The sequence below is a fragment of the Stegodyphus dumicola genome, chromosome 5, assembly GCF_044657685.1.
Source record: "Stegodyphus dumicola isolate Sdum_Otavi_A_Nest chromosome 5, ASM4465768v1".
Lineage (NCBI taxonomy): Eukaryota > Metazoa > Arthropoda > Arachnida > Araneae > Eresidae > Stegodyphus > Stegodyphus dumicola.
This window is the reverse complement of record NC_140772.1, coordinates 133,334,752-133,360,577: the sequence shown is the minus strand read 5'-3', so window position 1 is coordinate 133,360,577 and position 25,826 is coordinate 133,334,752. Positions and strand designations below refer to the sequence as shown.

At 31.0% G+C, this 25,826-nt stretch overlaps 1 protein-coding gene across 2 annotated transcripts in view; it reads right to left on the bottom strand.

Moving 5' to 3' along the window:
- Positions 1-25,826, bottom strand: part of Sply (Sphingosine-1-phosphate lyase) — an 88,922-nt gene that overhangs the window by 5,674 nt on the left and 57,422 nt on the right. For both annotated transcript variants that reach the window (XM_085817081.1, XM_085817080.1), the window contains 4 exons: positions 23,624-23,770; positions 15,488-15,608; positions 4,631-4,748; positions 4,253-4,520 (listed from right to left, as the gene is read on the bottom strand). In XM_085817081.1, coding sequence (XP_085673207.1) covers positions 4,253-4,520; positions 4,631-4,748; positions 15,488-15,608; positions 23,624-23,770 — 654 coding nt within the window. The remainder of the gene's footprint in view (positions 1-4,252; positions 4,521-4,630; positions 4,749-15,487; positions 15,609-23,623; positions 23,771-25,826) is intronic.

Below are 25,826 nucleotides of genomic sequence, written 5' to 3'. Positions count from 1 at the left end.
TGGCATTGATGCAGTTTTGCCTTCATGACAATATATTGTTTTATCACTTGTGTGTTTTTCTTTTTGAGATCATTAAGAAGTTTCTTTAATATTATTCTGAAAGAGAAACCAACAAATAATTTTCGTCATTTTTGTTCCACATGGTTTTGATAGTTACTTGCTATGCTTGAAAATGGAAAGAAAGGTGGCTAACAATAATAGGAAATTTTCAGAGGCCTGGACTTCGAAATACTATTTTGTGGGGCAAGATAATAAAATTACATGCTTGATACATAATTTTACAATTAGTGTTTGCAAGGAGCATAATATTAAAGAACACTATGACACGAAAAACTCAACATTTTCAAAGCTTGAGGGAGAGGATCAAAAACGTAAAATTGAATCTCTTCAATGTTTGTTCTTTTGTTGCACAAAGAAATGTATTTACAAAAGCATCTTCACAATCAGATGAATGTGTTGAAGTTAGTTTGGGAACTGCAGCCTTAACTGCTAAAAGTGGCCACTTATTTACTGATGGCGATTTTGCAAAGGGGTGCATATTGTTGGTGTCCATGGAAAGTATGTACTAAATCTATGAAAAAATTTTAAAATAAAGCAGAATGACAATTCAAAGAAGAAGTGAACTTTTACCTGATGATGTTAATGAACAATCAGAGATTGCTGCCACAAACTTTAAGTACTTTTCTCCCACAGCTAATGAGTCAACAGACACTACTTCAACAGCTCAGCTGCTTTTGTTTGTTAGAGGAATTTCTGAAAATTTTATATCTGAAGTAACTGAAGAACTTGTTGGAATGAGTTCAATGAAGGGTCGGACAACTGGAGCTGATATTTTATCTTCCCATTTCAAATTTGTGTTCTGCAGATAATTTTGATACAAACAAATTTGTTAGTATCACTATTGATGGAGTTCCAGCCATATTGGAATTCAAAATTGCATGGTGAGTCTACTGAAAAACCATTTGGCTTATCGAGACAAAGATTTGTTTGGGTAGCAATGTATCATATACCAAGAACAGCTGTGTGTTAAAGAACTAGGATTCGACTGCCTAATGAAGGTAGTGAGCAACACAATCAATTTTATTCGCTCATATGTTTTAAACCACATGCAATTTAAGGAAATCCTAGAACACACAGATGCACCACATAATGATCTCATATAGTACTCTGGAGTACGGTGGTTGAGCCGTGTAGAGGGCCTTGAAAGGTGTGCTCTAATTTGATTGATGAAATGCCACCATTCCTTGAAGAAAAAGGCAAGCAAACTAGGATGTTAAGGAATCTTTCAAGTGTGACTTTACGATTTTCAGTTGATGTGACAGCCCATCTGAACAGCCTAACAAAAAAGTTGATAGAAAAAAACCAATTCATCAGTCAACTGGCCAATGCAGTATCTGCTTTCAAACAAACTCCAGTTGTTCTCAAATCAACTCGGCTATCAAAATTTTGTCGATTCTCTTTACCTGAAGAAAATCAAGAAACATTTTTCTGATAAACAAATGTATCATTCAGATCAAATAAAGATATTGCTTACTTTCATTTGAAAATCGATTTACAGATTTTGAGTAGCGTAAGATTAAATTTAAACCATTTGGGGATCCATTTTCTATTGTAGTCAAAGAAGCTCCAGAAGATGCTCAAATGGAATTTATTTACAAACTTCTGACTTCAAATCCAGATTCTGTGATTTAGACACTCTTGACTTTTATAAAACTCTTACCTGTTGAATTTTTGCACTTAAAAAATAATGCAAGCAGATGTGCAGATGTTTGGTAGTACTTACATATGTGAACAAACATTTTCTCTTATGAATTTAAATAATTCAAAATTAAGAAATAAGCTGACAAATCAACAGTTGCAATCTGTCTTACGAATATCAGCAACTAGCTTTCAACCAAATATATGAAAAACTGTTGATAAAATTCGGTCTCAATCATCCCACTAATGTATTTAACTATATGAAGTAGATATTTTTATTAAAATATTTATATATTAAATTATCATGCACAAACATAAACTGTAATTTTTTTTCCCAAGCTGAACTGGATGTGTTGGCCCTAGTAGCATATGCATGCCCCCTCTCTCCTTATTTACTTACATATGTAATGGTCTCCAAATCTGTTTAAATTTGATATCGTTCATTTCTGAATTGCAAATTCAGCAACTTATTGCAAGTTCATAAAATGGAAATTAACTAATTTAAATAATGTCTCTATTCACAGAAGCTTACTTCCTGATTTGCATTCAAAAACGGAACCTTCCACATTTTTTATGAGATATCTCAGATATACACTATTTGTATATTTCTTATAGCTAAGAATGGATCTGATATTTCTTGCCAACTAATACAAGCACAGTCTTGTGCTGCTCCTATGAAACCTGTGTTGGTCAAGATTTGAACTATTGGCTTCCTGTGTAAGTATTAGACTATCAGTGCTATTAAGCAAGATTTTTATTTTGAGCAAGTATCTATCTACTACTACTAATCAAATTCAGTGAATTCTATGTGATAAATAAAAAAGAATCTTGAGCTACCTTTGTAATGATTCAAGTTAAAGAAACAAGGTCTTCAAGCAACCCAAATCAATGAAATATTCTGGGACAGCTGAACCCTGTTATGTTCCTTCAATAGGATGCTCTTCTGACGCACTTACCAAAAAGCAATGGTAGGAAGAACCATTTAAGAACCTGAAGGAAAATGGCCAACATGTGAAGTAATTCTATATTGTGATTTGTTCACTCACAAAGGAAGAAAATTATCGTGACAAGTATATCTAGAATATTAAATGATTACTGGTGAGTCTGATTCGAAAAGAATTTCTGAATGCTATTAATGATAACATTTGTGAATTTTATCCTGTAACAGATGAGAAAGGACTAAAACCAAGAATGAAGAACATATTCAATGTCTACATCCTTTGGAACTGACTGATACTGAGGGATCCTCTTTCGAGATAAACGTTATTGCTGGATGGTAACAGATCTGTTAGTAAACCTATATAAACTGAACCTTTTATCAGGACTTGAAATGAATGCCAAGTTAAACCACCAATGAGACTACATGTTTGATTTGGTGACTTTGTTGTGTTATTCAAGTAGTCATTATACAAAGTGGGAGTATTTTACAGCCACTTACAAAATGATTAAAAACAAACTATGAACTGAACTGAATTCAGACAATTGGGATGTAAAAAGTAGCAATACTTCAATACTCAATTCCCTTTGCAGGAATACTCATTTCTTTTTGTAACATACATATATATTTCTTTGCATAGTTAAAATTTGAAAATAAATTAAAATGCCTCTGCATTCATCAAGTAAGACGTTCCTTATTTAGGCTGGCTGGTGTTGAATCTGAAAAATGGAAGGTAAGACAGAAATTTGCTTACCTTTCGTTTTCATCGAGTTACGTATTTCCTTACGCAATGATCTCATCACCTCACAAATTAGTTCACAATTTGGAGACATAATCTGCCATAACCCCAGTCCCATCCATCTGGAAATGGTTAACAACATAAAAATCAAATGTCAGCACAGCAGTTATAGTGAATGTATATACCACTACCTTCTGTGATGAAAAAGTCTAATACAAATACTGAAGAATACAAACTGTAGTGAAGATACAATAGACAAGTTGGACATCTAGAAAACTATCAAAAGAGCTGCTGAGCATAAGGAAGATAATATGGAGATTCTCTGCCAACTAGTACACCAATGAAATTAATACATCCTTGGTTAAGTATTCCTAAGAATATCCAAGCTTGATACTTGAATAAGATAAAGATAAAAACCACCAAAAAAACCCTAACACAAATGCAACCTTAATATTATTGAAGTTGTCATCAAAACTGCCTCACCATCATGTTGCAATACAGAACTTCTGCTCACACTGCTACATATCTGGACATCAAATCTAAAAAACACAGCAACTCTATACATAGCAACCTTGCATGAAACAGCGATAAAAGGAGTTTGATCGAGCCATTCATTCAGAATCCAGCTAATGAAGAAACTGCTGGCCTCTTGAGAAAGCTCCTACAATAACATAGTTTAAATGTGGTTTTTAGCAAGTTAGCCTACATTTTAACAACTTTTGATTCCTCAAATCTACATTTATATCTACATTGCTTTTATATAATATAAATTATTACTGGAACAGAATACTTAAAAGTTTTTCAGACAGAAATGATCATCAAAAAAGAATAATTTTATGAATAAAATTTGTGAAAATGAAACTTAAATATCTACTTACAGTTCCAGAGGTAGGTAAACTTGGATTTTTCATTATTTCTGCTGTGCACTGTTCAACATCTGTTAGGAATTTATCAGCAATTCCTTCATAAGTATGTTGCATAGTTATGCAAATATGAAAACCTGCTGGGAACTGAAGTATGTTGAGATTCCAACCTCTTTCAGTAAGTGCACTACTTAAGTGATAAATGTCAAATGATTTTGATCCTACGGCTATGACGCTCACTTCAGGACAACCATAAACAAATATGTGATTAATCTTCTTCAAACTATGTATGAAAAAAGAATAACAAAAATAAATTACTCATTACTTTGGAATCACTAATGCAGATATTATATAAGAAATTCTTACACTTAACCTTCATAGGAAGGTCCTTACCCATTTTCAATATACTTTGTAACAGAAATAATTTTCTGTGTAGATTTAATATAATTATCTTCTCCATGATATAATAAAGAAGCCCAGCATGTTGCAATTACTCCACCAGATCGACTACCTTATAAAAAAAAATTAAACACATAATCATTAAGACTTTTTATCACCATTTCACACTTCTATAATGCAAACAATTTTTATTTACAGTCATACAAAATCATTAATTAAAGTAATGAAAAAGAATTACAAAAGCTCTTTTTATTACACATTATAATACAAAATAAGGTACTCTCCGATCATCTGCTCAACCCTGACCATGATTTCTGGCAGTGTTCCTTCTAATTTTTGACTGCTAATGAACATTTTTTTTTTTTTTTTTTTTAAACTACAAGAATTACCTGTGGACTTATTTTTCACTCTTACTTTTATATTTAAATTAACAATATTTTAATACTATAATACATTTAAAAAACTATTTATGAGTTAAAAATTAATACATTAATATACATATAAATATAACACAATTATATACTAAAATACAGCTTAACTTTAATCATTCTAATACAAATTAAGGTACTCTCTGATTACCTGCCCATCCCTGACAAGGATTACCAGCAGTGTTCCTTCTAATTTTTCACTGCCGATGAACTTTTTTTTTTCACTCTTACTTTTATACAGTACAAAGTCTGTAATCCGGATGCCCATTATCTGGAATGATTTATAATCCGGACATCAAAGCCACAAACTTTTTTTTTTAGTATGCTTTACGCATGTGCATGCACATTGAGAGGATGAGTCTTCAGATATGTTAAAAAATGCTTGCCATAATTTATGGCAAGCTGCCATATTTCATTGTGAGGACAATGAAGATGATAGCCGCGAATCTGAAGGTTTTCGGACATCACAAACTAAAGGTGAAATTTTCCAGTTATTGGATTTTGTAAAGAAATGTGGAGAAGCGGTAATAAATGAAGATGATATAACAGAAGTTTTTGATTGCGACGACAATGCCTCAATCATCAATCAATTAATGGATGGCGAAATCTGTAGTATGGTTCTAGATCCAGAAAATAACGCTTCTGATACGTGGAACTTTGTAACTGAACAAGAAATTATGTCTGTTTATAGAATTAAAGAGAAAGTATTAGCGCAAAAAACGAAGCAAGTTAAACAACTTGCATTAAAAGAAATGTTTAATAAAGTAAACAAATAAATATTAAGCTTTTTTTTTTTTGTAAATTTTGATACCCTTTATATCATAATTGCTCTTTATTTCATAAATTACGGTTTCATATTTTTAATTGTATAATTTCTGCATGCCATCTTACAAGATTTAAATTGATGATCTATAATCCGGAAATAATCCCTAATCCGAAATCGAAGTCCCGACGAGTCTGGATTACGGACTTTGTACTGTATTTAAATTAACACTATTTTAATAATATTCATTATTTTCAAAAACACATATATTTATGAATTACAAAATTAACGCATTAATATACGTGTAAATATAACACATTTATACACTAGATTATTGCTTAATAGTAATAATGTTCAGATTTATAAAAAATAATGACAAATAGTACATTTATATGAGTATTATTAAATTATTGCTCTTCCATCTTTTGAATTTAACCATTCAGCATATATGCAGTTCAAATTTATACTGTTTCCTCTACTTAAATAAAATTTTACTTGCATCAGTGATAAATGATTCTTTCTTCACTTAATGGAAATGACATTTACAGTCAACACTAGATACCAAAAATGTTGCATCAATATCCATTAATTCAGAAAATTGTTCTTTTTGTTATAAAAACATTACGAGAAAAATTCTGTAATGAAAACATTACCAGAAAAATTCTGTAATGAAAATATTACCAGAAAAATTTGTTAGCAATTAACACATAATTTTTTTTAAATTAACAGTAAATTTAAAACCATTTTATTGTATCAGAGTTATTTTTTCTATTAATATGTTGCTGTATTTTATGCATAATATTTTGATTAGTTCTGTGCCATAATTAAAAAATCACATGCACTTAATGTTGCTCATTACTGCACTTCATTTTCAGGAAATCTTTCTTCTAAATGACAGTAATGTAAATTTATAAAAGTTAACATAGAATTAGTGTTTATTTCAATCCTTTTTTTCCTTGGCTTTATGGAGAAAAATTTTCACAACATTACTCCAAGCAATGCTGTTGTGGTTCATATATTATTCTTTTACCACAAAGTGAAATGCATCAAGAAGTGTTAGTGATGTTGAAAAATTTTACACAAGATCTTCAAAAACATCTTTTATAATATATAACCTTGCATGAAATTCGGTATTTTTCTATTTCCATAAACAGTATTTTGAAACAGTATTACTTCAGAAGTCAAACAACAAAAATCAGCGTTATATTTTCAAATTTTCACAAGACTAGTTTCGATGGTTTTACCGAACCACCATCGAAACTAGTCCTGTGAAAGTTTGAAAATATAACGCTGATTTTTGTTGTTTGACTGAATTAATATTTGTTCGACGTGTTATTGTGTCTTAATTAGTATTACTTGCTTTATCTTCTTTAAAGTATTTAATTAACAGAATTTTTTATGTTTTTAGTGTAAAATATCTAGATAAGCATCAAGCTTAATTTATTGGTTTAAACGTAAAGCTTCATTTTCTAAAGCAGTAGCAATATCTTGAAATTTATCAGTCTTTCTTGCAGGTCTAGAAAACACAGAGTATTTCATTTTTATCAAAGTTTCAATGTGTCACATTAACTTAATTTCTCTTGAAGCACTGCATTGATTGCTTGAAGAACACAAATCTTCACATTGAGCAACACAGTGTTATTGAGCCAAATGCGATACATTTTCTTTTAGTTTTGCTGCTTCTTCATTTATCTTATCAAACTGCCCCATCAAAAGTAAACATAACCAATTTTGCCTCACCAGAAGTAAATATATCTTTTGTAAATCAATATGATTTTCTCTATAAAATTCTATTACTGCAGAAACAACTGAAAAGCATCACAAGATTTAATTGAATTATTTCAACAAAAATAGTTTAATACTAGTTATTTTGTGGATATATAAAATTTTAGTATAATATTACACATTTGGTGATAAAAATGTCAGTACTTTTGTTGACAGTCAACAAGTATAAAAAAAAAAAAGATACAGTTCTTTTATCATGTGTTTTACCACAGAATTAATAATTTCTAAAAAATTTTCGAAGCATAGTTCTTAACTTTGGTAATTTTCTGGAATTTTAACAAATTTTGACATATGATCCAGGGCTTAATTTCTAAAATTAGAAGTGCCGGAGTTCTATGGAAGACTGAGGAACGAAAGAAAAAATAAATAAACAAAATAGCTAAAAATTAAAATAATTAAATTTAAATTAGGAGGAATGTAAACAGAAATCTGATAAATTATTAAATTAATTTTAAACAGTTAAATTTTAAAAAAATCCGACTTATATAGTCTTATATAGGGCATCGGCTGGAATTACAATTCTACTTAGAAGCCAAGAAGCAGCTCAGCCAATCTCTGTCTGAATTTAAACCCTCATTATACATATAATATTCCAAGGGATGACCCGCACCACTCTTATTTTGCAGCACAACAAGGAAAAAATATAAAACGATTTAAACTCCACTGAAAAGAATCATGAGAATTCTAGACACAGTATTAAGATATGGAAAGAAATTTTAATGGAAAGTGTAGCTTAGAAAATAAAGAGGTAAGAGTTCAAGACTTTCTGATCATGATGCCCTGTCGATATAATTCTAGCCATCAAGAAGAAATTTTCGCCGAATACGATTCAGTAACAACGTAAAAATAAACATAGGACTTCTCTATACAAGTGACAGCAGTGGCGCCCCATTTGGTTGCATCATTCAGACAGTCTACAGGAGTTCTGCAATAGGAAGTCACTAGCATGGAACGTGCAAGACCAGGGTATTACTTTTAGTACTTTGAGGAACACAAAATTTGCCCATTGTCATAAATTCATTGCACATCCTGGAGGATAAGCCTTTGACATATGATTGGGGGCTTTTCTTTCCTTAAAAGTCTCTACCTCTGTTCAAGGTTTGAATGCGAAGGAAAGACAGGCCTACATTCAGAAGTTAGAATTAATTTTGAAGGCATGTTTGCTATTAAAACAAAAGTTGCTTACTAAAATTGTCGTTCACATACATAAAAGAAGTGCCGGAGCCCTTTTGCTTCAGTCTCCGGCTAAATTATAATTTATCTCAAAAACTGAGAAGTACCGGACTCGGTCTACGGTGCAATTTAAGCTCTGATATGATCATTTATATCCTGGACTAAGTGCAATAAAATGTTCGTATTAATTGCTAGTAAAACATTACCAATTAATGCTGCCCAGACGGAAAAGTGGTTAGTGACTCTGACTGACATTCTAAGTGTCCAGATTCCAGTCCAGAAGGCATGGATGTAATTTGCCCATCCCTTTACAGGAGGCAATGGTGGCCCACCTAATAGGTGTCTCCATAATACAGAGACCACAGCTTTTGGCCTTAGTATGGCCAATGCCTACAGCCCACCATTTGGGGGGGGGGGGAATCATTATCTATTAAAATTTTATTTTTTTCATGAATGGACTTTTGATGCTCATCTGAGGACTTACTTAATAAATGCACTAATTCTGCTGCTGGTGGCAATGGATGTTTGTATCTTAATTTTGTTACAATTTAAATACCGCTTAAAAAAAAATTCCATTTTCCAAGTATCTGGTTTTTTTTTTTCCCTTTTTCTTTTCTTTTCCTTTTGGGGGGGGGGTATTTTCCCCCCCATTAATAAAATCATTATTTCAATATCCATCATGCTAGTGAATACAAATAATTAAATTTTTTTCATTGTATAAAATTATTTTCCATAATGGAATTTGTAATCTATTTTTAATGTTTGGTGTGTCTGTTTAGACTATTTCATTAAACCATTCAATTTTAAAATCTCTTGCTGTTTTTCTTCTTTTTACAAATTTTCCATGGTTTTATATATATATATATATATATGAACATACAGTACAATGCATAAATATATATATTGAGAGAGAATCTTATAGAGACTACACTTATAAAGAATCCACCCTGTGCTAACTGTTGCTTAATAACATGCACTTTACATACCACATTAAGAGACAGTGTAAGCACACCAGCAGCATTTCCCTACGTTTGTATGGCACAATACAAATGTGCATATAAAATACCAATGAATAGATAATGTGCATATTTAATATGACTTATTTTAAAAGTAATATAAAAATGTAACTATCATCAGTATTATTTTAATTACCAGCCTGTTTGTGCATGAACTCGTTAATTTTTTTTTTGGGGGGGGGAGGGATGCATTAAACTTTTTAAAGGTAGGCATGCACACAGCTTATAGCAAATTCTGATCACTGGGCAAAGCACTATACCACCAGAGTAGGCAACTTAGAATTTTACAAAAACGTATTTATCTTGCAACTCGTTAATGGCCACATGCACAATATGGGCTGACTTAATGCATGCAACAGATGCTGCCATAATGTTTTGAAATTCGAGGGTCATGTTTATAGATTTTGCTTATAATTAGCATGTGGAATATATATATATATATATTTTGTATTAGAATGTAATGCCACTGTGGATTTTGGCTTCTAATGAAAGAGAAAATATTGAAATTCAATAATATGGCCTTTTGTCTAGTAGTAGAGAGCACAGGAATGCACATTTCATGAAGTTAATTTGTGCAAGTTTCTGATTTTTTAAACTAAAAAAAGCTGATGGTTAATGTCAGGTTGTACTGCAACGTTGTTTCATGATGCCCAGAATTCTGCTACTCTCCGAAGCATTGTGCACATGGACGGAAGTCCAGGAAAAAAGAAAGTTAAGCATTTTATTATGGATGTTTATTTTTAATTTAGTTAAATTGCTGTTCTTTTGTTTCATTATGGCTTTTCATTCTTAATGCATGCAACAGATGCTGCCATAATGTTTTGAAATTCGAGGGTCATGTTTATAGATTTTGCTTATAATTAGCATGTGGAATATATATATATATATATTTTGTATTAGAATGTAATGCCACTGTGGATTTTGGCTTCTAATGAAAGAGAAAATATTGAAATTCAATAATATGGCCTTTTGTCTAGTAGTAGAGAGCACAGGAATGCACATTTCATGAAGTTAATTTGTGCAAGTTTCTGATTTTTTAAACTAAAAAAAGCTGATGGTTAATGTCAGGTTGTACTGCAACGTTGTTTCATGATGCCCAGAATTCTGCTACTCTCCGAAGCATTGTGCACATGGACGGAAGTCCAGGAAAAAAAGAAAGTTAAGCATTTTATTATGGATGTTTATTTTTAATTTAGTTAAATTGCTGTTCTTTTGTTTCATTATGGCTTTTTGAGTTTTTGTGAATTCACTATTGCTTTATTTAATTTTCAATGTACCTCCATTTTTAAAAATGGCTACTGTTTTCACTTGTTAGGTTGGCAAAAAATTAGTCACCAACAACTGGCAAATTTGTGAGACGTTTGGGCGGATAATCAGAGAGTACCCAAATAAATTACTAGTAACTAGTATTTTGACAAATTAACACATTATATTAATTAGAAGATTCCACTTGCTGTATTATACAAAATTATTTATTCAAAGCTAAAAAAAGGAGTGTAATATATTGATAAATAATGCAATGCAAAAGTAACACTCCTATATACTTTGGTGAAAATTCGCTCTTGTGAAAATTCAGTTTCTAGTTATTAAATTTATTTTTAAAGTCAAACTAAAAAGCCCTATTTTTTATCATAATTTTTAAAAATGATACTAACTCAATTTAAAAATATAACTGACAACTAAAAATTACTGGTCCAATTTAGCCTAGAAAAAACTATATCTTTCAAGGATAATTAGAAAAATTTAATATACATTACACTGAACAGAAGAAACATAACAATAGAGAATGGGTATAGCTTAGTGACCCTGAAATAAATGGCAATTAAAAAGAAACATTTAATGCTGATTTTGTATCAGATGATTTCATGAGTCCACAAATAGAAATTTTTATCAACCCACAAATTCCATAGATTTCAAGTACTCTCCAACATATACCTTCCCAATTCTTTAGACAATTTCCCCCCCTATCATCTTATAAATTTTAATAGCTTCAGTTTCTTTTACCTGAAAGTTCAACTTTAATATAATTCTATTAGAATGACTGCAACACTGTTTTATTTATTTTAGAGACCAAGGAATGATTACGTCTTTCTAGTGTTTATTCTTTAACTGAATGTAAATTTAGAAAGTTCCTTGTAGGGTCACAGTTATTTGGTCTTGATCATCAAACATGACCATTAATTTAGAAATATAAGCTATATTACTTATGGAAGAAATCAAATAATGGATATACTGCATGGAATCTAACACAAAAGAACCATCAGTAACTAACTACATACCATATTAAGCAAATAAAAATAGCAAAGATAAAATTTTATGAAGATTCTTGCCAAATAAATTGTTAAACCTAGTTAAAACATCAGTTATACAACACTTCATTTCTCAGGCAATTACATCTCTCTATCTAAGTTGTATATGGTGTAAAGTCACAGGTTATCAAAGCTTTCATTAAAATGCCAAGAAAAAAGAAGACATAAATGCACATCTTTTGAAAGAAAGATGTGATTTTTTTCTGCACAGATTTTAAAAGACTCTGTGTGACAATTATTTTAAGTTCTACTAGCAATTAAGATGTGATTTTTTTCTGCACAGATTTTAAAAGACTCTGTGTGACAATTATTTTAAGTTCTACTAGCAATTACGCTTAAATTTGCATACTGTAATGTCCTTTTTGCTAATGTCACAATATTTGCTTGGATCAGGCATGCACAAGTTAAATAAGCACTACTCTAAACTGCAACTCATGCTGCTGTAGAAAAGAAGAGACCATTACCTAAAGTGACCATACGTCCCGATTTTAGTGGGACAGTTCCGCTTTTTGGATTAATTTTCTAAATTGATTAAAATTTTAATTTTATCTAATTAGAATAAAATTTTAAATATCTTCTAATTAGAATATCATGTTTGAAATAAAACGGTGAAAAGAAAACAATGGCAATATAATAAAAATCAGCTTTAGTTTCATTTAATAATAAATTATGCAAATTAAGATTAGGTTAAAATCATTCTGAATTTTGCCTTTTTAGGAGATCTGAAATCGTGGACATGTATTTCACATCATTTCATTGAAAAAAGTTCATCTGCTTAGCCAGCAGAATCAAAAATAATTTTTTCCAAATATATTCAAAAAAAAAAAAAAAAAAAAAAAAAAAATTACAGATCAGGTTTTATTAATCACCAAGTAATGATAATCAGTAAAAAGAGAAAATTAGAAATCAAATTTATTCATCAGTTTTCATTTATATACTTTACAATGCAATAACAAAACAAAGGAAATTTTCCTCTTTTCTTGGAATGGATTTAAGTTTAAAATTTCACAGTGAATTTTTTTTTTTTCTTCTTTTTTTCTGAATTATAAACCATAAACAGTAAGTGAAGCAAACAGGAGAAAAAAAAAAAAAAAAAAAAAAAAAAAAAAAAAAAAAAAAGCAAAAGCTAAGTAAATAAACAAGCAAAACTAGGGGTGAATGAGGAGTGGAGCTGCAAGCAAACCAGTCTTCTGCTGTGACATCACACTTTCGTGCTCAGGCCTTGTAACTATTTATAAGGTGTTGCCAGAGCCCCTGATCTTAACCCTATACAGTATGTCTAGAATGATCTCAGAAGAGCAATTTCATCTTGCCATCTTTCTCTGACAACAATTCCAGAGTTTAAAACTGCATTGCTACAAGTGGGATCAATTGTCTAAGTATAGGGTCGTGCTGCACAATCTCTCTGGCTGTGTGAAGAGATCATACTCAATATTAGACTCCTTTACAGTCTGATATCACAATGTGGATTTTGAAAACCCTTGCACTATAAACTTTACTGATAATCATGTGCGCACAAAATTATTTTTGAATGGTACATCTTTTTCTCTGTTATAAATGCATATTCATACCAAATTTCATTAACATGTGTGCACAAATCACTAAGTTTTCAGAAATTCAGAATTTGTTAAATTTCAAAAATTTGATATAATGTGCAAATTCTCGTAACTCTGGAAATAATTTCACTTAATTTTGCTTATTATGCTTGGTTATCAGCTAGATTTTGCATGAAGATGATGTATAATTATAATGCATTTGTTAAGTCTAAATGCCTTCTAGGAATTTCCAGATGTGATTTTATAAAATAATTAGAAGCATACTGCATAGCTGTAAATTTAATTTCACCAGGAAAGGATTTCTATATTTTAACTGCCAGTGTGATGACTCGCTGACATGGAGTGTGGCTCATTTGACTATAAGATTTAGACCAGATGCTCACAGAAGAATCTCAGTATAGCAATTGTGATAGCAATGAAAATGATTGATCTTTAAGCTTTTCTCAGCCTATCTCATTATTCTGAAAAGTACTTTCATACAAGAATAAAAACATTGAAAATGATGATCTTTAAGCTTTTCTCAGCCAATCTCATTATTCTGAGAAATACTTTCATAAAAGAATCAAATAGCTTTCTAGTATGTTCTTTTTTTGGAAGGAGGTGGTAAATGTCAGCTAATTTACTTTCTATTAACTAATGTCATTTGAATATTATTTTTAATATTTTTTCTACAACTTATTTCTGAATTCAAAAGTTGCACAACTAGTATTTAATAAGGAAGATTGAAAATTTGTAGCAAAATTATAAAAACTATTTAAAGTAAGTTTAACCTTCCAAGTGGTCAAAGGTTTAGAACTGAATTAAGTTCACCAAAAGACCATAAGTAAGTGGTATTTTCTCAACTATAGCTCCAAAATGTCTCTCCGAATTTGTACCTTGACTTTCTTTCTTCTATATATAATCGCTTTACTTTTATATAATCGCTTTCTTTCTTCCAATATATAATCGCTTTAATATATATTGGTAAGGTATAAATACAACTGTAAGCTTTCCCTTCGTAGCAGATTTCTTTTCTTCTGGTGAAGAGTGACCTGCGTCTGTCTTCGAAATCGATAGAGTTCTTGACTAAATCTATGACAGACACAAAGCTGTTGCTTTGCTAATTTTAAGTATTTCACTTATGGTAAACTTGTTAATACAGATACAGAACAACAATAACAACAACAAAAAAGCTTGGATACAGTTTCAAATAACTGTAAGGTTTTTGACATAAGAGCATCTCTATATTCATAGCAGTATATCCCTCTGATCAACACCCAGCATCATTATCAACAGTAATCAGTTATAAGTATTAATACCAATGATTACATATAATAATTTAATTGTTCTACTTTCAAATTAATTAACTGTAATAAATATATAAACAGCAAGGTATCAGTACAACCACTTTGCCTAGTTTGGTGACTTTTGCAGAAGAAAAATAATGATTTATAATTCAAAAAAATTATTTACTACAAATATATAAGTATTATATATTTTATATTTTGATTGGATATTTATACTGAGAATCAATCATTATAAGAGTGTTTTTCTGAGTTTTATTTTGATGAACATTTTGTGGCATTTGCTTTAAAAAAACAACTCAAAGCAATTTTTTCCTTTAAAAATTTTATGATTATTGCACAAATTTTACTACAATTTTTTCTACTGCAAGCAAAAGGAACATATATGAAAATGGCAAAAATTACTTGTTAAACCTGAAAAATTGCTATACACATGGTTGCCTGAAATTTTGGCACCTTCTATTAAGGTGGTTGTGCTAATACATAAACACCAGTGCAACAACAAGTGTGTTATTTAGATACAATGATGGAAATATACCTGAGAGGTTTGGTGTCCCATATATACCACCAGGCCAATTTGGTTGCACGGAAAATTGATAATGACGATATATTTTATCTCTGTACAAAATTATAGATGAACCTTTTGGTGCAAATGCATACTAAAAAAAAAAAAAAAAAAAAAAAAAAAAACACTGTAGCAAATTAGTCATCACCCATTCTTTTAAAATACTAATTAAGATGTAAGATACACAAAACTTCTTTCTATTAATGATTACAGAGATACTCAGAGGAAAACACATTACCAATACGAAAAAGTAAAGTAATAGTTTATTAACTTTACTTTCAAATATAAAGACAGTGAATTAAATTAATATATTTTTTGATAAAAGAAGTATCCCCATTTCTTTTCCTCATCAGATGTTTCCTGCAAGATAAATAGTTTTAGGTCAAGAGAAAATTTTTTATGAAAACGTTATGAATATTTAAATGAATTTATTATTTAAAATATGCTTAGATAATCACAAAAATTTGTGCATGCCTATTTAGCTTATAATATAGATTTCAAATTTTTTGACTGAAAAGTTGTTAGGATGTGCATTTAATATTTTCATTTCTTTTTCTTTTGCCTTATTTATTTTATCAGTATTTAATTCTATGATATTATCAATGTATGATAATGGACAAACCAACTGCTATCATTAAGCACATTCTCGTTTCTGAAGCCTTGAGGTTTGGGAACTCATGAATCATTAAAATAGAAAAAAAAAAAAAAAAAAAAAAAAAAAAAAATCAAACTGTCATGTTGCTTCTCAAAATATTTCTTGAGCAACCAAGAATTACTAGTGCTGATCCTGTTAATTTAAGAAAACTATCTGTTATGTCTGATGAAGCTGTCCATAGAGTAAATAAAATCTCTTGCGAAAAAGCTTCGTCTAGAGACGTTTGGCTATTTTTTTTTAAAAATTAGAAAAGGTCGACCTTGAAACACATCATTTATGGTCACAAAAGATTGGGGGAAAAACAGTTTCCTACCTTAGAATGTTTTTGGGAGTTTATAAACTGAAGATGTTTTTCATTCAAAATGTTAAACAATCATAATACTGAAAGGCGAGTATTGCAGAAAAATCAATGTGCTGTTTCTAAGAGTGCTCCGCATAATAATAAACATTCTGTTGTCAGCACTGCAATGGTTTTCATACTTTATCAGAGTGTTATAAATTTAAAAGTGCAGATATTACAACTAGGAAAAATATCATCTAGAAGAATTTATTACATTTCAGGAATCATTAAGCAAAATTTTGTTCACCACAAACTTTATGTTCTATTTGTAAATGGAAACACCATACTTTCCTGCATGAAGATATTAAAAAGTAGTAATGTATTGTTGTCAAATTCATCTCTGTCTGATGAACAAATTTGTAACTCAGATGAACAAAATAATATTTCAAATTTTTCCGTTAAGGGTGTCAGAGTATTTCATTTTTACCAACAGTGGCAGTAATTTTTTACAATTCTGCTGGTCACAGTAACAAATGCATTATCCTTTTTGGCAATGGAAGTGAAGCTTCTTTCATCAGTGAATCATTTATTCGACAATTAAATATTCAAAGACATAATGCCTGCATTTGGGCAAAGGGACTTGTGATTCTGAAGCAGCACTGATTTGCAGTTATGTAAACTGCAAATGTAATGTATGTAAATGTAAAATTCTTTTCGAAATCCAAATTGAAAATAAATAAATAAATAAAAAATGGTGTTTTTAAAACAAGCATATATTCTTAAAATTAACTTCACATTTGCTTTCAGGAAAAAATTGATGGCAAACATCTTGATTATTTCAATTCAATTAATCTTACTGGTCCGAATTTCAGTATGCCCAACAGTAATTGGAGCTGAATATTTCTTTTCTCTGCTTCAGCCAGAGCAAATTATTGGCTATAAAAATGTTACTGCACAAAATACAATTTTCGGCTGGGTTGTATTGGGTAGAATTAAAATAGATGGTAGTGTTCTGCATCCCATTAGCATATTGAGGATAATGTAAGTGCAACACTTAAATCGTTTTTGACAACTGGAAGAATTAATGTTCCAAAACCAGAATTAAAGGCTGAAGAAGAGTTTTGGGAGAAGCATTTTTAAGGAAAACTATCAAGTAAACAAAAATGGCAGATTTGTTGTCTGACTGCCCATTTTCAGTAAATCCAAAGAGTTAGGCGACTCCAAACCCTTTGGCTATTTCCCGTCTTCCATTCATGGAAAGAGAACTTGATTTAGATAAAAAGTTTGGAAGGCAATACAAGGTGTTCATGCAACAATATGAAACTATAAATCATATGGCTTCAGTTGTTCAGGATGAAAAAAATTATCAGGTATATTACCTACCGCATCATGCTGTTGTAAAACAGAGTAGTTCTACCACTAAACTTCGTGTAGTATTTTACGGATAATGTAAACCTAAAAATTAAGTTTCTTTGAACTCTGTCTTAGGTGTATGTGCAACACTACAACAAAATATATTTTCAATATTGCTTAATTTTCATATACATAAAATAGCTTTTTCTGTTGATATAGAAAAAAAATTTACTGCCAGTAGTAGCGGAGAGTAAATAATGAGGATCAACATTTGCAAAGAACTGTTTAGGGAGAATCACTTAATTCAAAAATGCAAACATATAAATTATGTAAAGTTATTTATGGCATTGCATCTGCCCCATTCTTAGCGAATTGCTATTTGTGGCAAATTGCTTTGAATTCAGAACAGGATCATCCTCGTGTATATTCCGTTCTTAAAAATGATTTTCTATGTAAATTGTTTATCTGGATCAAACAATTTAGAGGAAGCAGTTGACCTATACTCTAAGTTTTCACAGTTATTAGACAAATGTGGATTTAATTTGAGGAAATGAAGAGCAAAATGTCTTAAGCTTCTTGAAAACTTATCCATTCACAGCAAAAGTGACCTGGAGGTTCATTTAGATGACTGTGCCAAAACTTTAGCTCTTTTGGAAATCTACAGAAGACATATTTTTATTTAAAATTTCTATGGATTTCAGGACTGAAATTATTAAAAGAATGTTTATTTCTCAATATTCTAAGATCTCTGACTCTCTTGGCTTGCTATCGGTATATAGAGTCAAGTTAAAAATGTTTTATTAGAAGCTGTGGTTTTTAAAATTTGACTGGGATGCTCCAATTCCTATAAAATGAGAAGACAAGATGCAGAGACTTCAAGATTTTAATAGATTCTCAGCAATGTTAAAATTACCAGATGGCTTCAAATGATATCTAACCACATTTACCAGCATATTTTTGTGATGTGTCAGAATCTGCTCACACTGCTATCATGTACTGTGTTCAACCAATACCTCACGACAGAAGTGAAGTCAATTTGGTGGTTGCTAAATCTAAAGTCACACCCATTAAGCAAGTGTCTACACCTAGATTGGAACTCACGTGCATTGCTCCTTTCCAGACTAATCAAAGCTGTCCGTAAGGTCTTCTCCAGCACTGAAATTTCCTTCCAGGCTTGAACTGACTCTAAAGTGGTTGTCTGTTGTGGTTAGAGCTCATCCTCGAAAACAGAAGTATTTTATGGCAAACAGGATTTCAGAAATAATAGATGTTATTCCCTATCAAATATGAAACTACATTTCATCGAAACAGAACTCTGGTGATCTTCCTTCTAGAGGGATTGATCCTAAACTCCTACTGAACATACCCCTTTGGTAGCAAAGGCCATCATTCTTAGCGTTAGACAGTGCAAAGTGGCCTCTACAACGTTTTATAAGTAATGAGACCAGTAATGATGCAACTGTCTTAGCTGAACAAAAGACACAAATCAATTTTTTGTACAACAGCTTATTTGACTAATGATACTCTGGAAAATTTATTTCAGAAATGTTCTTCTTTATTTAAAATAGTTAATGTAATTTCGTTTTGCTTAAGATTTATTCCACAGTGCAAAGAACGGGTCTTTGGTTCTGAAGATGACAGTTAAAAAATCCTGCAGTAGTACTTTCATCTAATGAAAGGCAAGAAGCTATGAAGTTGATAATTAAGCGGTTCCACTTCGTGAACTTCCACAATGATATAAAGGCCTCAAAGGTAAGGTTAAGTAAGGTCCCAAGAAACAATCACCAATGATTCCAGCCCACACATTTATGGCAAAAACATGTTGTGCAGTGCGACTTCTCGTACCATGTGGCATAAGCCCACACATGCGAATTTTGTGTATTGAACACACCTCCACAAGTGAATGAAGCTTCATCTGTAAAAACAGCAGAAGCTAGGAAACTGAGCTCCACGGCACCTTTCTGCTTGAACCATTATGCAAATTCCACATGCTTCGGATAAAAGTTAGGATGCAATAATTGCATCCTTTAACTGCATGCTGGTAAGGATGCACACGTTCCTTGTACAGTGTCTGACTGAGACTGCTGACTAAGAGACTCCAAGTTGCTGAACAACTGCTGATGTGTTGATATTTGAATTATCTTCCATGGCAGTAAGCCTTGTTCTGTAACGCTGACAGTCAACATCAGTCATCTTCTCCCTGTATCCTGCATGTTGCTGTATAATGAACCACATTTACATAGACTGCGATGTACACATGCAAACATTTGATGCCGCTGTATTCTTCTGTTGGGGTATCAGTTTTCATAAACTTGCTAACTTGTCGCTTTTGCATACTTTCCTATGTAAAATCAGTTTCCCAACATTTTCCCTACCTCCTCAGGAAACCTGAACGATAGTGTTTTGAATCACCCTGTATAGCTTTGTTTATATGTCTAGCTACAAAAGCTTATCCTACTGAGGCAGTTAACGACATACCTGCAGATTGCTGGTCCTCATTGCTGGTGATTTGTATCAAGGCATGGTACACAAATATTATGGAATGGAAAATTATTCCCCCCTGCTTCTCTCCACTCTGGTGATTTGTGGGAGTTGACAAAATTTCATTTGAAAAGAATAATAGGAGACACAAAGTTAACATTTGAGGAATTAACTACTCTACTAACTTAAACTGAAGATGTGTTAAATTCATGACTTTTGTCTAAAACTAATCACTCTGATGTACCTAATTCAGATACCTTGACTTCTCATTTTTTAACTGGAAAAGTCATTACTAGAAACCCAGATGAGGATTTCTCTAATACTCCCAAACCCACTTTATTAAAATAATGGGAGTTATTACAGCAAATGAAGCAAAGCTTTTCAAAGAGATATTATAAGGAGTATTTCAATTCCTTACACCAAAGAGATAAATGGAAAGAACAAATTCTAAATTTGTCTGTAGGTGATCTTGTATTAATTAAGAACAACATGCCTCCTGGTGTTTGGCCATTAGGGCACATTGTTGAAATTCATCCTGGAAAAGATGGCAATGTGAGTTATTATAATAAAAACTATCAACGGTCATTTTAAAATATCTATAGTAAAACTTTTACCATTGCCATTGTATCAGGAATGATCTATTCTTAATGCAATGGCAAGGGTGAGAGTATGTTTGGATGTGCATTTTACACTGGCACTCATTTTATTTTTTCTTTTGGCTTATTTATTTTCTCAGTATTTAATTCTATATTATCATTAATACAGGATAATTTTGTTACTGGCAACATGTTTTCTTTTACTACTGAATTTGTGCAAATGGCAGCATTATTATATTACATTTACATTTATACTTTTTGGTGTGGAATATTTTTTTTTTTCTTAACCACACTGTGCTGCAGGTATTTTTCAGTTAAATAATATTTCATGTTTTAAGAATGTTAATAAAATTTGCCAACAAAGCTCATTCCCTTTAATCCAAGGTGATTATCAGAAGAATCTTCATTTTTTCCCCACTTGCCCAGCATAAAAAAGCTCTTGCTGTATGAAATCTATTGAAAGGGGAAACAAATTACAAATAACATAATTTGACAAAAGTTTTTAGTGGCTAAAACCTAAATTAAATAATAAATAACTTTAATTCTAATTTATATGATTAATGGCTTCTGGATGCAGTTTATTAATTATAATTTCACCAAAGCACTAGAGTGAAATTACTTATTATTGAAGACATAAGAATATGCTCTCAAAATCCATTAAACTTTATTAATAAAAATCATTGTCAAACCAGGCAGAATTTTAACAATTATAAACACTCAAAAGAGTAAGCTTCTCTTCCATCTCTTAATATATCTATTACAATAATTTTACACTATAAAATTTAAATGGTTTTGACTAAAATCATAAAATGGTATACAGATGCAATATGTAACTTATAATGCTTTATAAATACAATGTGTAACTTGTAAATGACATTTGGAACTTCCTAAAAAGTTGACTCTTTGTATATGAAGAATGCATTCTTATGGATTATATACTGATAATAACATCATAAAAACTGCAATGCAATAAGATGAAGTCTGAATACTTGCTCACAATACTTTCTTATTCTTCCTTTGTACCATGGATGCTTAAACGATAATGCTACATTTTATCATTAAAGATTACATCAAAAATAAATAAATATTGAGTTTTAACGAAAGTTTCCGGCCACCGCAAATATTGTCTGTACAAATAGTTCGCGTTGGCATGTTTAATAATTTGTCAAAAAAAATTTTGGCATTTGAAAGAAAGAGACTTGCTTTAGAACACTGTGTTGTGAAATTTTTTAAAAAAATATTGTTATCATTAAGTACAAGGTGTCTGAAATGGAATTATCATGTGTACAGAATGTCACGAAATCATAAGCACAGCTTTAGGTGCTAATTTTGTATCATACTGCACTATGAAGAATGCCAAAAGTTTAAAAACAAGGACTATGACATTCAAGAAGCAGAACACTCTGGCCAGCCTACTGATGTTGATAATGCCCACCTGCAAGAACTTGTGAAAAAAAAAATCAGTATGTAACCACACAAGAACTTGATAAGAAGTTACACATTAGTGCCATGTCTATTATTTGCACTATGCATTGCATAAACTTGATCTACTAGTTCAATCGCTGGGTGCCGCATTAGCTGACTCAAGCAGATAAGAACAGACATTTTTAGGCATGCACTAATCTGCACCAATACCAATGCAAGGGCAAAACTCTAGACCAGATCGTCATTTGTGATGAAAAGTGCGTTACTTCAACAACGCAGGTTGAAAGGAGGTTGGTCTGGCTATTGCTTTTCACACATTAGCTTGCACAAAACTGAATCGCCAATGTGTTCAGTACTTTTCAGCGGGGGTGCAGATAATCACAAAGTACCAAAGTTTTTTTGCATAAAGTATAATCCTTCTCTTCTGTTAACAGCAGAACTAATACATGAAAATGTTAACTTAAATAAGGTAGAACAATATTCTTTAAAATACTATATTTGGATACTGTAAAGCATATTAAACATTCCAAAACATAGAATAAAAATTTAGAATGACAAATAAATTTAGTTTTATTCCAAATCAAAACTGTATTTATAAAAAAAATACATGAATTTCTTTAAAATATATTTTTAGACATTTAACAACATAGTTGCATGCAGAAAGGACTAAACAAACCAGAAACTTAACAGAATACAAATTATTTCACATTTAAGGCATCTAAAAAAGAAGTTTTGGAAATAATATCTAACTCTGACTTGTTGAAAAGAAACATAATGAAAATAATGTCAACCCCATTTAAAAAAAAAAAAAAAAAAACTGTAAGCTTACAGAATACTGCAAAATAATATAACTTCTTTAAAGTTAACATTAATTTCTAGGAAATTTTATCTTTTAATTAAAAATAATTATACAAAGCATTCAGTTCAATCTAGGAAACATTTCTATTTACAGAGATCTACAGAATATGCAGTTTGCATACATAATAATATACTATGCTTATCAATAAATTGTCCAATAAACTTGGCCCCATCAGCGGCCACCAAATACTAGTAATTAGCTCAATCTGATTTGGGTCTGATGCCAGGCAAACAAGCTGGTTACATGATCGGGTTCTTAATTTTCCCCATGTGTAAACTAACTATGAGCCAGTTCTCCTTCAGAAAAATTGTCCATGAAAGCATCTCTCCTCTCAGGAAGAATACCCTCACAGCCTTGTCTTATTAACTTAACCTAACCTATCTTCCAATAAACAGACATAATTATTTTACTTATGAACACATCATTAAATTATGATATAATAAAAAATGTATGATCATACCTTATGAGTATCAACAGAAATGCTAGTAACACCACGTAAAGAAAAATCAAATGGAGGAACTATGAAACCAGCTCTTTCCATAAACGGCAATAAGAAGCCACCTAAGCAAGCATCCACATGAACAGGGATTTTTTTCTTAAGACCCAACTGAAAGAAAATATGTTACAACAATTTATTGTCTACCACGTTTTAGTTTGGGCACCATTTAGTTTAGTTTTAGTCTCATAATTAATATATTCATTAAATACAGGAAAATGCAGAATTTACTATCCTACTCAATGACTTTTGTTCAGTTCTTATAGGCACTAAAAGAAATCCTTGATTCAATTTACTTTTTAATTTTGGAATATTTACATCCAACAAAAATTAACTACTCATAAATAATTTGCTCAAAGTTTTTTGTGGAATATGTTCAGGGAATCATAATCATATAATCAGGCAACCCAGAATGTTTGTTTGCTTGTTAGTATTGCATTTTCTGGCATAAAACCTTACAAGATTATCTGTGCCAAACCAACAGTTGAAGTGAAGATTAAAAAGTGTGTTAAAATACTGCATACATGCAATTACAATATAGTTTAAGCTGTATAAAAATCAAAATAAAAGCAGATTACAACTTATGACAGAAGCCAAAATCTTAAAAACTGGAGCAATTAATGATGAGGTTTTTTCCTATTAAGTTTTCTGATTTGAAATAATTAAAATGTTTCAGGCGAAAATATTTAAAACTATGGCATTCCAGCAAAATATGATGAATTATCAGAACTGCACTACAATTTGTGCAAAGTGGATTCCTCTTGCATTTCAGATGTTCACAAGTCAGGTGACAGAGACCGATTCTCAAATGAGTTAACAATACTTTTCACTTTTATTTAGTATAGAATGCTAGCACTCAAATAGTGGGTTTAATACTTCTTGGCTTATTGTTTACCTGAACATCCCAATGCATCTACCATTTATTGAGAATTTTACATTTGATCAATACTTTGATATCTGTGAGTTGGACATGAAGGTTAGGCATAATAGTAGTAGCCTTAGTTATAATATCTGCTAGTTCAATTCTCTTTTAGGTCAGCAAGGCCAGGCATCCAGGAGTGAAAAATCTTATATCCCTGATAACTTATAGCTTGATTAAGCTTCAAAATTCCCGAAATAAGGGATTCAAACTATAAGTAGTATCTTTCAATGATTTTAAGGCACTCAAAGAATTTATGTAGATAACAAAATTCCTGCAACGTTGTTTTGAGAGGAAGAATGGGACTCAAAAGTGAAAAATATTTTTTTTTTTCATACTCTGGTCTTCAATTAGCAAAAAAATTAGCAATTGATAAATTTTTCTAGGTCTTCAATTAGCAATTGATAAATTTTTCTAGGTTGACAAGCTGAAACCATGTTTAAATGTAAGTAGGAGCTTTTGCAGATGAACTGCCTGCTTTGTCAGCTGCAGCTAGAATAGATGGTTTGATCAAGTTTGTCTTCTTCTATTCCTTTCTGCAGAGTGTTTAACCAAAGCTGTACTATTTTCTTTGATGTATTAATTAGCACAGAATTTATAAATATATTTTTTTCTTTTTCTTTTTAGTGCTTAGCAATGCTTGTTTTCAATATGCTGAATTGAAGTATAAAGTTTCTATGTTTATATCTTCAATGTGGATCAAAACAGTATATGTACCAGAAGTATCGGCTGTGGCGATATCTGATTTATCTGATGACTGGATAATAAGGGAATGTTCCAACAAATTTGATTCTAGCATTAGTAAGAACTTTACTTTTGGGAAATAACTGCAGAAGTCTTTTGTTGATTTTCTTGATAAGTTTTTCACAAAATTAGACAAGTATCTATTATTTTCAGAATTTAAGTGTTTATATTTATTTTCATAAAATTCTGGTGTATAAAAGAAATCTTTGGCATGTCTTAAGTAAAAATAAAAAGGCAGCTATTTTATGCAAATGCTGAAAAAAGCTCATATGGGATTAGTGCTAAATTAGTTTATGATAGACTACAGTACGAAGAATACCACCATTTCTTAAAATTAAGAGATAAAGGAACTATTGATGGCTATTGCCAGTTTCTCTTAATTGTAAAATGCAGGTTTGGCAAGTTTTCTTTAAATGAAAACAAAGTTTTGAATTCACTTTTTAAAGTTTCCATTTTTATTATTAAATAATGAAGGATCTATATGTATGTTTCTTACATTGTGAA